This window comes from Seriola lalandi, unplaced genomic scaffold (assembly GCF_002814215.2).
Source record: "Seriola lalandi dorsalis isolate HSWRI2012SDOR001 ecotype SW California unplaced genomic scaffold, Sedor1 jcf7180002054352, whole genome shotgun sequence".
Taxonomy (NCBI): domain Eukaryota; kingdom Metazoa; phylum Chordata; class Actinopteri; order Carangiformes; family Carangidae; genus Seriola; species Seriola lalandi.
In genome coordinates, this window is record NW_019524905.1 from 142,207 (window position 1) to 155,935 (window position 13,729).

At 39.4% G+C, this 13,729-nt stretch overlaps 1 protein-coding gene across 2 annotated transcripts in view; it reads right to left on the reverse strand.

The window, feature by feature from the left end:
• alk (ALK receptor tyrosine kinase) overlaps window positions 1–13,729 on the reverse strand; it is a 328,414-nt gene that overhangs the window by 69,040 nt on the left and 245,645 nt on the right. For both annotated transcript variants that reach the window (XM_087174426.1, XM_023407962.2), the window contains exon 5: window positions 1,745–1,878. In XM_087174426.1, coding sequence (XP_087030552.1) covers window positions 1,745–1,878 — 134 coding nt within the window. The remainder of the gene's footprint in view (window positions 1–1,744; window positions 1,879–13,729) is intronic.

Below are 13,729 nucleotides of genomic sequence, written 5' to 3' on the forward strand. Positions count from 1 at the left end.
GCCACTGTCCTACAAACAGGAAAAAAAACTAAACCAACCTTTCCTCACTGTTTCATGTTCATGGAGAAAATGACCAGAACCAGTTTTTATGAGACCACAAATAACAGATGAATAATAATAAGCCACAAAATAAGGCTATGTGTAATATGTGCTGACAGAAGGTATGGATTTTGATCATAATCTCCAAAAGTCTTTAAATCTGGTATCAGATTGCGTGAAAGGGTAAATGAAATGGTAAATGCTGGCAGTTGCGGTCCTACCGCCAGCATTCACTGCAGACTGGGGATTATTTTTCAAAAAGAGGAGCTTTATAGTTCATCCTGCATGTTCTCTGTAGTGCAGATGCAAAAAAAAAAAACAGAACAGTATCTCATGTGCCTTTCTAGAGCAACAAAAAACAACAAAAACTAAGAAACTGCAGGCTTCTAATCAGCATATTTCCTGAAGATGTCTCAAAATTTTATATGAGAATACTAATACAAATACATGATTGTAAATCCAGATAAAAAGGCAGGTTTGTAAGGACAAGGTTGTATAAACAACATTATATCAATGAAGGGATCTCTTTTGAGGGCTGCTGCCAGTTTTGAGATTTAATTTAGTCCATGAGAAGCAGCTACTGGTGGAACATCTCTCTCGGTCACCCTTTACTTGATTATTCCTTTTTATGTGAGTTCAGCAGACTCTAACATGGTCTAGTAAACAAGTTGGGTAACTTTTTTTTATTTATTTATTCATTTTTATTACGGAAGTCTGAAATTTACTCACTCACTCACCAATTCCTGCTTATTTCAATATGTAGCTGTTTGTAAGAATGATGACATTTTAGATATTAAATACACATGGATGATTTCATACAATCTGTCACATTAAAATATCACCTGCTTGGTATAACATTTTGTACCTCTCTGCCTACCACAGATCTGCCTGTTACTGTTAGGAAACAAGGACTTTATCCATATTTCTTCAGTAATTCACCCTTGAAATGCTTAAGCAAGGGTTGCTGTGCTCCTGCATCTAGCTCAGAGGAAATTGAATCAGTTATATTAATCCAATTTCAGGAGCTTTCGAGGTTGACAGAGAGGGATATTATTTGAGTCTCGAGCAGTCTACGCATTTCATTCCACAACAGGGTGTAATAAAGTTAAAAATCACAGAATGTCGCTGTGCAATTTCCACTTTGACATGTTTGAGCTGCTTTGGGAACTCGGTCACTGTGCAGACATGTGACACACATTTAGTCTGTATATACATACGTTATATACACAGACTGATAGGAAACACACAAACACACACATACTGGAAAAACACAGAAAAAAAACCAACTGAAAACTTAAGAACAATCCCAAGAGTTATCACCTAAAACCCTGGTTTGTACTTGTTTGTACCACTTTATATTAGATCAGATAATTAGATAAACCAGAAAAATCAGAGGCCAGAGTGACATCCAATATGATGTGACTGAAAAACAGCCCATGTCAGTACAATATCCAATTTATAATGATATGAAACAGATGGGAAACAAGCAACAGTCTGCATTTTCGAAGCAGTAACCAGCAAATATTTGTACAGAAAACTTGATACAACACTTAATTTAGATTTATTTAATTCGAATCAACTAATAAACTACTTTTTAAAAGTTTTTCAGACATTCCAGTGATCACACAAAGTATTCTTAAAAAGAGCAGCATCACCATTACCTTACAATAATTCCGAAAGAAATTATATGGATGTGCCAGCTTACCCATAGTACAGTTGGTGGTGAAGTGGGGCTCGATGGTGGCTGTGTCATCCTGTGGGACCCGCTGATCGTAGCTGGCTGAGACCCGAAAAGACGATCCTCCATGAGTGCCCAGAGTGAGGTGGACCACTGCCCAGCTGCCAAGGAGAGAAAGCAGGAGCATGGTCAATGCAAGGATCAGACACCATGGCTGACAGAAAAACCCACATCCACTGCGGGGGTTGGGGGTTAGGACAGCATGAGCCTGCTCTGCCTGAGCTCCCAAAGTTTCTGAGGAGGGACTGTCCAGGACTTGAGCAGAAGCCGTCATGGGGGCTTCCTCATTCTCTTCCATTTTGGGAGGGTCGCTTTTTTCCTTAGTCTGGTGATGCATGGCTCAACCTTTGAGCCCACCCCAGACTCTTGTGGAGGTTTAGAGGTGGCGCCTCAGTTGAGAGCTGCGTGTGAAGATGGCACTATGCCTAGACTTTAAAGCCAGTACTACAGCAGGTGTGTGGTTGAGAGACAACAACACACCCAGATCAAGTTCTTGTGTTGAGGCAAGCTGCAGTCCTGCGGTGAATGCTGTCCTCCCTCACCCAGCAGCTGGCTTTGTGTAGTTCAACTGTACCTAATTTTATTAAGCAAATTGAGCTGATTTCTCTTTGGCTCCGAACTCATCAACAATCTCTCTCTCTCTCTCTCTCTCTCTCTCTCTCTCTCTCCTCCCCTATCTTTTGCCCATCCCTTTATTTTTTACATACAAGTCCTGACACTTTCTTTGCTGGTATCCATACTATCATGCTGTTTTCATTAACAGTGTCCAGTTTCCAAAAGACATTTCATATCAAGAGCTCAGATATAAAACTGAACAGATTTTGACAGTTTGATGTTACAGTACATCATGATGCTTCCTCTCCGGCTCTAAAAACCTGACTGTCTCCTACATAAAACCAACTTACTACTCCATCTTTACTTAAATAACTATAAATGTATTTATTTATAAATAAAAAACAAATTTCTGCAATATAAAAGTCTTTGCTGTCAACACAACTGAATTGACTTACTCAAAGTCAAATTGGCTGAGGACTTGCAATATTCAAGCTGCTGAGCCCTCAGTTGAGCTATGTCATATTTTAGCCATGCTATTTATTTTGGCATTAAATCAGGAAAAGGGGGGAAAAAAAGTTTAAACTTAATAAAATGACAATGATTAATGGAAAAGGATTCACTCACAGTGACAACCCACTGTGAATTGTCAGCCAACATCTGCATCCCTGTACTTAGCTTTTTAGTCTCTTTTAGCTCATTGTTTAGCTTTAATACTGACTGTATCATTTTGACTGCTCTCATCAATTCTGTCTCCTGCAGCTGTTATTGGCAAAAAAACTCAGACAAATCTACTGCACCATACCTGTCCAGCACCAAAAGATAGACAATGATAGTTAGTTTGTACAAAAAAATAGTTAAGGAAGAATGTTGATAATTGCTAAGTTTTTTCTGGATGTCTAAACAGACAACTGTGCTGTAACATATTAGCAGCAATTTTATAAAACTTTAATTTGTCAGGGTTGTGTATCTGTACCTTGCATTCATAGTGCCATCTATAAATGTCACCTCACTTACACCATTTGCACTCATGCAGAGCCTACAGTCCTGACCAGGTCCTCACCAAACATGCTGTATCCCATCTGATCCAAATAACATTTATCAGGCTTCTTTCATGTTCAGTTTAATCTTGTGGTTTTGTGCAGTTTTTTGTGTAATGGTTTTCTTTTTGGTTGTCCTTTGCATCTGATCAGTCACTGAAACACCAATTTTCACAGATAATGCTTATTCCAAGTCAAAAGCACTTCCCTGTCTGTTTTTGAATAAAAAGTTGTGTAAATTTCAAATTGTGTGCTGTCATTTGTTGAGGACGGACCCTGCGCCTTCTGTTATTAATAGTATGGCTCTTGGACTTAAGCTAACCACTGCTTCAACTTTGTTTCAGCTCCCATAAAGTCTAACCATCTGGTTTCTTGCTTGTTCTGGCATTTCCTTACCATGTGGAGCCATGTTGTATTAGACACAACCCAGGCCATGGCTGAGACCACTGTGGTGTCCACAGGTTAGTGGTTGCGGCCTGTATTTTCAATGTAATCTATCTAACCTATTAATTGTACATAAAATCATATACTCTACATTTCAACTTTGAACTCAACTCAAAAAAGTACAATTATTGCAATATGACATAGTTCAGTGTGTACTCAGTTTTGTTGTAACCTGTATTTGCAAGATGTCCACAATGATATTATTTTTTGATATTAAGTGATATTATTATTACCATTAAGACCACCAAATTGGAACAATTTCACCACAGGTCTTCACCACCCACAGACCCCTGCTGATAACATTATTCTCACAGATCTCAGAAGGTCTCTACCTTTCGATTATGACAAGTGCACTGGGAACCTTCCCGTGTTTATTTTGGGGTTTATTTTGTGCTTTGTTTGGAGAGAACTGTGCTAGTAAGAGTACAGCAAACATAAATGCACACATGCACACACACAAGCCTCCACTACACAAACAGGCTCTGAGCTTTTCTGATTTCCCCAATGTCTCTGCCCTGACTCCACAGGCTTTGCATTACTGTGGCTTTGCCAGCTTCCCCCCTTATGTTTTTCTTTTTTTTTTTTTTAAATGTTGCATTGGCTTTCCTCTATCCTCCCCTCTTTCACTGCTCTCACCTTTCCAAGTCCCTTTCCACTAAACCTCCCTCACTCCATCTCTCTCCCTGTCCCACCACCCAGATTTTGCTCAATGTGGAGGGAAGGTGTTGACCAGATGGGAAGTGATTTTATAGCACCATAGTACATCGTTACAGAACAGCTTTGCAGTGTGGGACCTGCTCTCTGCCATATCCCATAATAGAAAGGAAATGAAGCCCTAGATAAGGGCTGCCACTGTCTCCTTGATAACCTTGAAATGATTCGCCAAATGAGTAATATACATATGGTGTAGCTGAATTCACCACCAGCCCAGCTGAGGGCTGAAATGGTCTTTCTGTTGAATGAGTACTCAGCATGAGGATGATGGGATTGTAACTGTACAGGAATGTTTGTCTCCTTGTGCATAAGATAAACAGAAGCATATGAGCAACAACCCAGTGTGGTGTTAAATACAGATAAACAGGGATGAAAGTGCTCCGTATTCAAATGTGAAACGCATGAGGAATCAGCAAAATCTATATTTCGAGAGGTGCAGAAGTGTAAACAAAGGAGTTTGTGCCTCGCATTAAATATGCTCAATGTACTGATAATAAAATGGACAGAGCTATACTGCATCCTATGTAAAGTGATCGATGTAAACCTGATCTCTATCTACTCACAGTGTAAAATTGTACACAAGTCTCCTGAACTACTGAATTATTTTTATGTCTTATCACGTTATGTTTGTGCCGGCGCTCATAGGACTGATTAACTGAGCAGTGGATCAGAGCAGAGCTGCCAGAGAACATCACTCAAACATTTAAATATAATTAGCAGCATACCATGCAATGCACAGTCCGAAATATAAATAAATGAAATGAAAATGAATGATAAAGACTCCTCATGCAGGAATTAGATATATATGACTAATCCAAATGTGGATGCTAATAATTGTCATTATGGTCCTTTGTGTCCTAACAGCCTGTTCGTTATTTAAAATCACCTGACCTTTGTTCAGACTCCAGTTTGATGAGAGCTTCTCCCATGATGGAAATGTTTTGTTTTTTTCACCATAGAAATACAAAAACAAAAAACAGCTCAGACCAACTAATCTTTGCTGCCAATTGACAATTCTCATTTCATAATGCTATTCATTTATGCTCCCTTAGTGCTCTGCTCTGGCTAATGTTGCTCTTTTAATTTTAATTTAGAGTGTATGTGTGTGTGTGTTAGTGAGGACGTAGGATGTTTATGTCCTAACCACATTAGGGTTTGTTTTTCCTTCTGGGTTCTGGTTTGCATTAGCTGTGAGTGTCATCCATCACGACATACAATTCATGAAGAAAAAGTGTGTTGCGTGGTGGTAATGTTTCCCTAAGACCTTGTTGGACACATTACCAGAGTGAGGTTAGTGCAACTTTCTACCTGCCCTACATTATATAGTTGTGTATTCTTATGCTTCTGTCCTCACAGCACACATCACATTGCAAGCTTTCTGTTTCTCACATTCTGTGGTTAAAATTACTATTAGTGCAAAGACAATTTTTATTCATTAAAAAATCATTCCAAAACAGATCATACATTTGTTTGACTTGTTTGCTGTTGAGCACAAATCACTGTCATTCAAAAAATAATAACCCACATTGAATTGTGCATTTTTGCCTGTATACAAAATGGCTTCAAATACAAAAATAAAATAAAAGCCAGTTTCCTTTCATGAGAAAAAAGTTAGTTTTGCCTTTTGCACAATGTGTGTATTTTTCAGTTCCTATTACTAATTACAACTCATTTACATGCAACTGAAAGACAATGATGAGGGCATCAAATAAGTGTCTTCCTTGTGTGTTCATTGGCCCTGCTTCAGTGATTTCCATCACATGCTGTTTGGGTTGGTTAGCTTTTTGTCACTGTCCAGTAGTCAGGAAACAATTATAGACTGCAAATTGAATAAGTAAACTAATTAGAAAACTAATATGAAGAAAAGGACAGTGAAAGAGAAGAGGTAAGTTGAATTCAGCTATGGGGACATTGAAGAACAGACAGCACATTGTGGAATGAAGCCAGTCATGCAGTTGGGCTAGGAACACACTGGCATGTCTGCAAACGTCTTAGTTTTCATTACAGCGCCTTTGTTAATGAGTTAGAGCCGTTAACATGATTAACATGATCTAGAGAAACGGCGTCTTGCCTATTTTTCACGCGAGGTGCATCTCCAGCAAAATTAGACAGATATGACATAGATGTTTATAGTCATATTGACATCACACCAGCAACATTACATAACATTGACACCTTTCACTATAGTTGTTTCCGTCTTGGCTGAATCTGAGCATGACAAAGACATGAAAAAAATCAAAATATAGTTTTTAACTGCTTTAGTGGCTCCATGTGGAGACAGTGGCATTTTATAGACATTTTATATTCAAAAATAAATCGGAGATTAATTTATAATAACAAGAAATCCAACATTCGAGGAGCCTGAAAAATCTATGAAGAAAGATAGAGCTGGCAGTAGCAGTGATGCAGCAGACATGCAGCCGGTGTGAACACACACACGTGCGAGCCACGGCAGTTCAGCAACACAGCCACCACACACATGAAATGCAGGCAGGGTGTTCTCAGCGTCAAGCACAGCAGCCAACATTTGGCCAATTTGTTCCCATCTCTATGTTTACAGCGCTGACATCATGGGCCCTATCTTACACCCGGCACCAAGTGAATCGCAAGTGTCTTTGCTCGTTTCAGACCAACATAGTTGACATTTTCCCATCCAGTGCCCACATTGTTTAAATATCAAATACACCTGCACCCATCTGAGCACCCATGGGCGTGTTGGTCTTAAAATAACGGTGTGGTCAGGTGCATTGTCGGCGCATTGCTATCTTGAGGCAGTGGAAAGTGATTGTGCTATATTGGTCAATGGCACAGTATGTCACTGTTATTTTAAGGATGCATTGTCAAGACAGTAGTATGAACCTACAGCACATAAGTGCGTGCACAAAGTGCGTACACTCTGCCTGTTATGCACAAGCTGAATGTGGCGAAAATGAGCTTCATATGTTTGGAGTCAGGTGGAACATTACAACATAGCCCTCAGAAAGGGCATATGTGTTTATTATTACTATTTATTTTTATTGCATAACACTGCCACACTGTCTCTTGGACATAAATTAGTGTCTGTAGAGAGGAATTCTTTCTTACTACCTGGTAAATAAACTACAGTGTTTCCCATTCATCACCTAGACTAAATGAGTCCTGCCAGTTTCATAATGAACCAATAATTTATTTACAATTCTCATAATAAACATAAAACTATAACATCTGATTGTGTGATTTGTGCTGTTGCTTCTTTGTAGAGCTGTTCATTGATTCACTGAGCCCTTCCTTGCCCCTCAGGGCACACAGAACTGCTGCGTGTGTGTGCCGGGACTGGGTTCACTGGTCAGTCACAATCAACTCACCACAAATACAATCTAATCCTGTGTGAAACACTGCGCCATTATAATAGCAATCCGCCAAGGTACAAGCAGGTGTGGCTTTTAAAAGAGAATGGGAGATGGTGATTGGGGATTGGTTTGTTGAATGTTACACCCAAAACACTCCCATGATTAATTAAGAGACCAAGTACAACCCTTTTGAACCTTGCACCTGGTGCAGCAACAGGTTTTTCCGCCATTAAATTAGCAAATGGGGATATGGACACGCCCTAAACACACATGCTCCATGTGTTTTAGACCATGCGCTTCATCAGAGAAATGAAAGCTTATTGTCCAAGGCATTCATGCTGAATAACTGTATAATCACAATGCTCCAAAACTATCATAAATGATACCATACAGATATTAAAAATGGTGAAATAAAACCGTAAATCTTAGTTTCTGCCAGAGATTACCAAAACTTAAGAAAATCTGCAAAATCCTGTAATGATCAAATATTGCATATAGACTTAATAAATCTGTTTTGGGTCAGCTGAAGGAAGTACTGCAACAGAAATGTTATACAGAAATTAATCTGATTCCGACCTTTGTTATGTGTCACATCTCTCTCTCTCTCTCTCTCTCTCCATGTTTCCTGTCTCTTTTTGTACTTTTATTTGCCAATTAAAGGAAAAAATGCCCCAAAAAATATTCAAATTTCTCCTTGTCTTGGCCAAATAGCCCTCTGTAAAACACAACCTGGGGATGCTATGACAAAACAAATAACTTGTAATGTGTAAGGTATCAACAAAATACAGTGTGTTGTATTGACAAAGCCATTTAAGCCAGATCCCAAAGCTTAAGTGCATGAAATGGAAAAGATTTTCAATCACCCCCAAAGTCCAAGTAACCAGTTGAATGCATCTGTAAAACTAAAGGAAGGGGAGGACAGAAATGGAAACCCTTTACATGGTAATGGAATTTTTACCCCTTAAGAGACATTGCCATAGGTTTCGATCATGTCTGCCGTTTTAAATTGAAGTGGTTTTTTTTCATAGGGGAAAGATGAAATTGATTGAAAATGATGCTGTGTATGACTCGGTATGCATAGAGGCAGCAGGGGTTAAGGAGTTAGGAGATGGGTGGTGGTGCTGCCGTGATTGCTGCTAGATCAGGATATCTACTTAAGCCACATTGATTTTGACTGTCAAATGGTGTAGTGCATAACAGGTGTAAGCCAATGTGTCTAAGAGAGGTGCAGATTAGATTGAATGGCCTGACATGGCCCGGCTGAATGAATGTCACTTCCCCAAACTAAACAGAACACATTTGAATGCTATCTGTTGAGAGCAAAATCTGTTATGCCCTCATGCAGCTGGAATCATAGTTTAGATGAGGTTACCTGGGGTACAGGCTTGACTTGACTTGGGAACATGTTTCTGGCAGAATTCAGTGTTTGTTCAGCCAAAGTGGTTAAATTAACTCTAAAAGATCTTTTTCTCTTACTGCTCCAAACTTAATTTTTCAACCACTATACACCACATTCTCAGCAAACTACATCACACATGTGCCTCACAGACAATGAATAACAAAACAATTCCATTATAGCAGTGAGTGAACACACAGTAACTGGGAAAAGGTGGTTTAGCCGACAGTAATCGTGAGGCTTTTACATGATTTTACAGCCTAAAACTTCGGATTGCACTCAAGGCAAGCATTAGCCATTGTATATTCAGATGAGTCACACCTGAATACAGCTATCTTGAATTTCTATGCTAAGCAAATTATTCTGTGACTGGAAAATGAACAATCTGCCAAGAGCAAATTACAGAGGATGAAAGCAAACCCAAGCACATAAACAAACCCAGATGAAAAAATGGGATGCAAGTGAGTCCACCAGGGATTCGTGTCAGTGTGGCAATTTCACATGCCCTAAAAATACACAAGTTCTCCATGAACCCAGACCAAGTGTGTAATTACCAGTGGTGATGGGGAGACACACCCCCTGCAATGTGCCAACCTCTTCAGTAAGACATTTAGCTCCAGTAGGTGGCTTTTTGAACATATCGTTACAGAGGCACAGCTATTCTATTTAATGACAGGGATAATGTTGACAGTGTGCTGCTGTTGCTGATAACTATTTTACACATGGACTTTTGCTGTATTATGATCTAGATTTCACTCCTTCAAACACTTCTGAATGCAGGGTCTGCTGTCAACCATATGAATTTGTGTGAACTGACCAGGTTATCTGACATGAAAACTGATGATTAAAGCAAAGATGCACTCACTGGTGAACACTTGCATGAGTGCTGGTGCAAATAATTCATCTCCTGCACAGTAGTTAACACTGCCTCCTCCTATGTTTATACAGAACTTAATTGTTGAGGAAGTAAAATACAGACAAATTGGGGAAAATTCAGTGTCAAGACGTGCAAAGCTGATACAGACCTACCCACAGAGATTCCAGCATGTAGCTGCTGCCAAAGGTGCATCTACTAAATACTGACTTGGAGGGCCTGAATACTTGCAAACACGTAATGTGGGCTGAGAGAGTGAGTGGAACATTGTGAGAACAAAAAACCTACACAGCACAGAGAGAATGCCGCACTGATGATTGCATATTTTCATCTTTACTCTTTTTTCATTTTGTATACAGTATCTTTTCTTGAGAACGTGTTACATAGCAACAAGGTTAAAATACCATTTTGCAATAGGTAATTAGATTGAAATGTTACGCTTCAATCTTAGTTTTAAATTAAACCAGAACAAAATTCTGCTACAAATGAATAGAGGTCAAACTGAAGAGGGAATATTGGCTGACCATAACGGCTTACATCAGAAACTGTGAGAGAATTTATAAGAGAAATTAAGAAAGGAATGGGGGAGGCCATGCCAAGACAGATGGAAACAGATGACTTAGATTTCTTACTGTTAGCTGAACATAATGGCAATGCATCAAAAGAATGACAGGTCTACAATAAAATCTCCATTTCCATCTTCTGAGCATCCTTCTTCAGCATTTTAGGTTTTGCTAATAGAATCTATGTCTTGAATAAGCATTGTATCAGCTCCAATGTTCATTGCTTGACAAGGTCCTGTAATGAGATGAGATCTTTTGTATCTACTGCTCAACACCCTCTCACGAATAAACTGTCTGAGTGGAACGTATTATAGTGGATAGGGGTTAAGAGGAAGTACTGACACAACTTTGGGAATTAAAATATGAATTCTAAATGAAACGAGTCCAAACCCTGTGTGGGCTCAGTTAAGAAAAAACAGACTTTTCTATATAATGCTGTGCGTCAGCTGATGATTAAAAAATGATTTCAGTGTTGTGAAGTAGTGGAGCAGGATTCTCACTTGACTTGACAGCTTACTTCAGTTGACTATTTGCACTCTGACATCCCTTGACAATTTTTGTGGCTACAGTAACATCTTTAAAAAGTATCTGAGGTTTAGAAAAAAACAGAACTTAATCCTGCCACTGAGACAGAAGAATCTCAAGAACTGGGGCAGTTTCGCCATCTGGAATAGCGGGAGTTTTAATGTAGGCCCATCCATGTGTGGGCTGGCAACACTGATACAAAAGACAAACAAATGTCACATTCTGTTTGATTCTGTTTGATTAGACCGGCCAGCTGGCTCCATACAAGTGTGTTTGTTTGTGTTGTGGCTGTAAATTCATTACATCTTATGAGTGAATCCTTCTCACTCGCTTTACTTTGGTACCTTTTCAATCGACAATTGCAACTTGGTTGCGTCCATACTGGGGTAAGGGGATCTCTGGCATGATTGACCAGTCTGGGCCAAAGTTTTAGAGCTCATTTTTTTCTTTCCCATTCAGCTGCTGCTAAAATCACACAGAGACAACATGAGGTTATTTATCCAGGAACCTTTGTTCTCTTATATATGAGCATTATCATCAGAAGCCTCTGCATCATTACCAAGCCAATTGTCAAGGCTGAGCTCCTTGCTTTCCCCAAAAAAGGGATTGATGCAGCGCCACTCATCATTCAAGATAAGCCCAACGCTTCCTCAGTATGTGAAAGGTGGATGCCTCTGGTGAGACACCCCACTCATGTTATCAGAGAACAGGGGTTACGGGATAACTAACCTTCTCTAAAATAGTCGTTTCAGTGTCTCTTAATGGGGTTATACTGACTCCTCTACTGCCAGATAAGCTTATCTGACTGGCAGCCAAAGAGTCCACACTCAGGACAGTGCACTGGGTATATTGACATACAATTTTTTGAAACCCAGCTCACTGTAGCATGAGTTTCTTCTGTAGTTACAACCCTAAACTGGGCTGAGATACTGTCACTCCTTTGGTGAATCCGCACACAGTCCAACAAGAGGCTGTAGCACTTTTGAAGTGTAGGCTATATCAATTACACAACACAGCTCAATGGGTAAGATTGTTAAATATTGGGCTCACCAGTATGTAGCTTAATCCATGACAAACAACTGAGAGGAGCTCCTATACTCTCCCCATCAATGTACAGAAATGCTAGAAAGCATATGAAAACTTTATGGCATATGGACATTGCTAGCTATTGTTACTAACACTTGTGCAACATATTTGTTAAGTAATGGAGATGATTAATTAGTTTTAGTCAGCTTAATAGCAGGATAATTTCTAAAACCCTAAAATTATGTGGTAAAGAGTGAGCTAGTTCTCTAAAAATACCAAATGGTGATAAATTAGTTTGCCTCATTGTTCTGGTATGCTAACCTCTAAACTAGAAAAATGATGAGTGATGCAAACTCAAACACCGGGGAACCATGTGGCTTTAGCTGACAAGGGTGTCACACGGTGAGCTCAAGTTTGGGGTTGTCCTGTCTCCATGTCTTGTCATTTCCTGTTTTATTTTGAAAGGTTAACTCTCCTCTCGTTTCAGGTCACTTGCCCTTCCTCATGTGTCACCTGTCTGAGTGTCTTCCCTGATTCCTGATTGTGTCCACCTGTTCCCCATTTGCCCTAATGTGTCTTATAGTCTGCGTCTCCCTTTGTCTTATGCCAGAGTGTCTCGTTCCAGTCGTGCACCCCAGCTTACTATCACAGTCCTTGCCTTGTCTTTGCCTTATACTTCGTCTTTACCTCCTTGTGAGTGATTTTTTGTTTGTAATTTCATAGAATATAGAGTTTTCTGTTTGTCAAGTTTATAGTAGTTTTTGTAACCTCCTTGTGAGTGATTTTTTGTTTGTAATTTCATAGAATAGAGTTTTCTGTTTGTCAAGTTTAGAGTAGTTTTAGTAACCTCCATGTGAGTGATTTTTTGTTTGTATTCTCATAGTGTGGAGTTTTGTTTGTCAAGTTCATAGCAGTTTTTTGTAGCCTCCTTGTGGAGTGATTTTCTGTTGGTTTATTCCTTTTTTGTTTCAGCAGTTTTGTCCCTCCAGTTGGAGTGGGTTTTGTTTATTAGATTCTTCCCGAATAGCATAATTTTTCATAGTTGGTTTTATTTGTCACTCCCTCTCGAGGTAGGAGTATTTAAATAAAGACTGCCTTATTGATACTCTGCATCTGAGTCCTCATTCTAGTCCAGGCCTGACAAAGGGCTTAATGACAGAAGAAGTAGCATCTTCACATAAGACCAGCTCAAATGCAAAACACAGTGCAAGCATCAGCACAACACCACTGTGCTAAGATAGTGCTGTACATATGACAAATAAACCTGTCCTCACTACAGTCACCATGTATGATAGGGAAGTACTACATGTTGACAGCTATCCCGGCCATTTTTAGTGCTATTTATCACTGTAGCTGCTTTCCCTCCCTCAGTCATTTGTCCCTCTAATCTAATTTCCTATAGTGTCATTCATTATCTATGCCACAGTCTGTTACACTGCTTCATACTCTGTCATGCTTACTCTCTCCTGTTGACTGTGGTCTGTTTCCT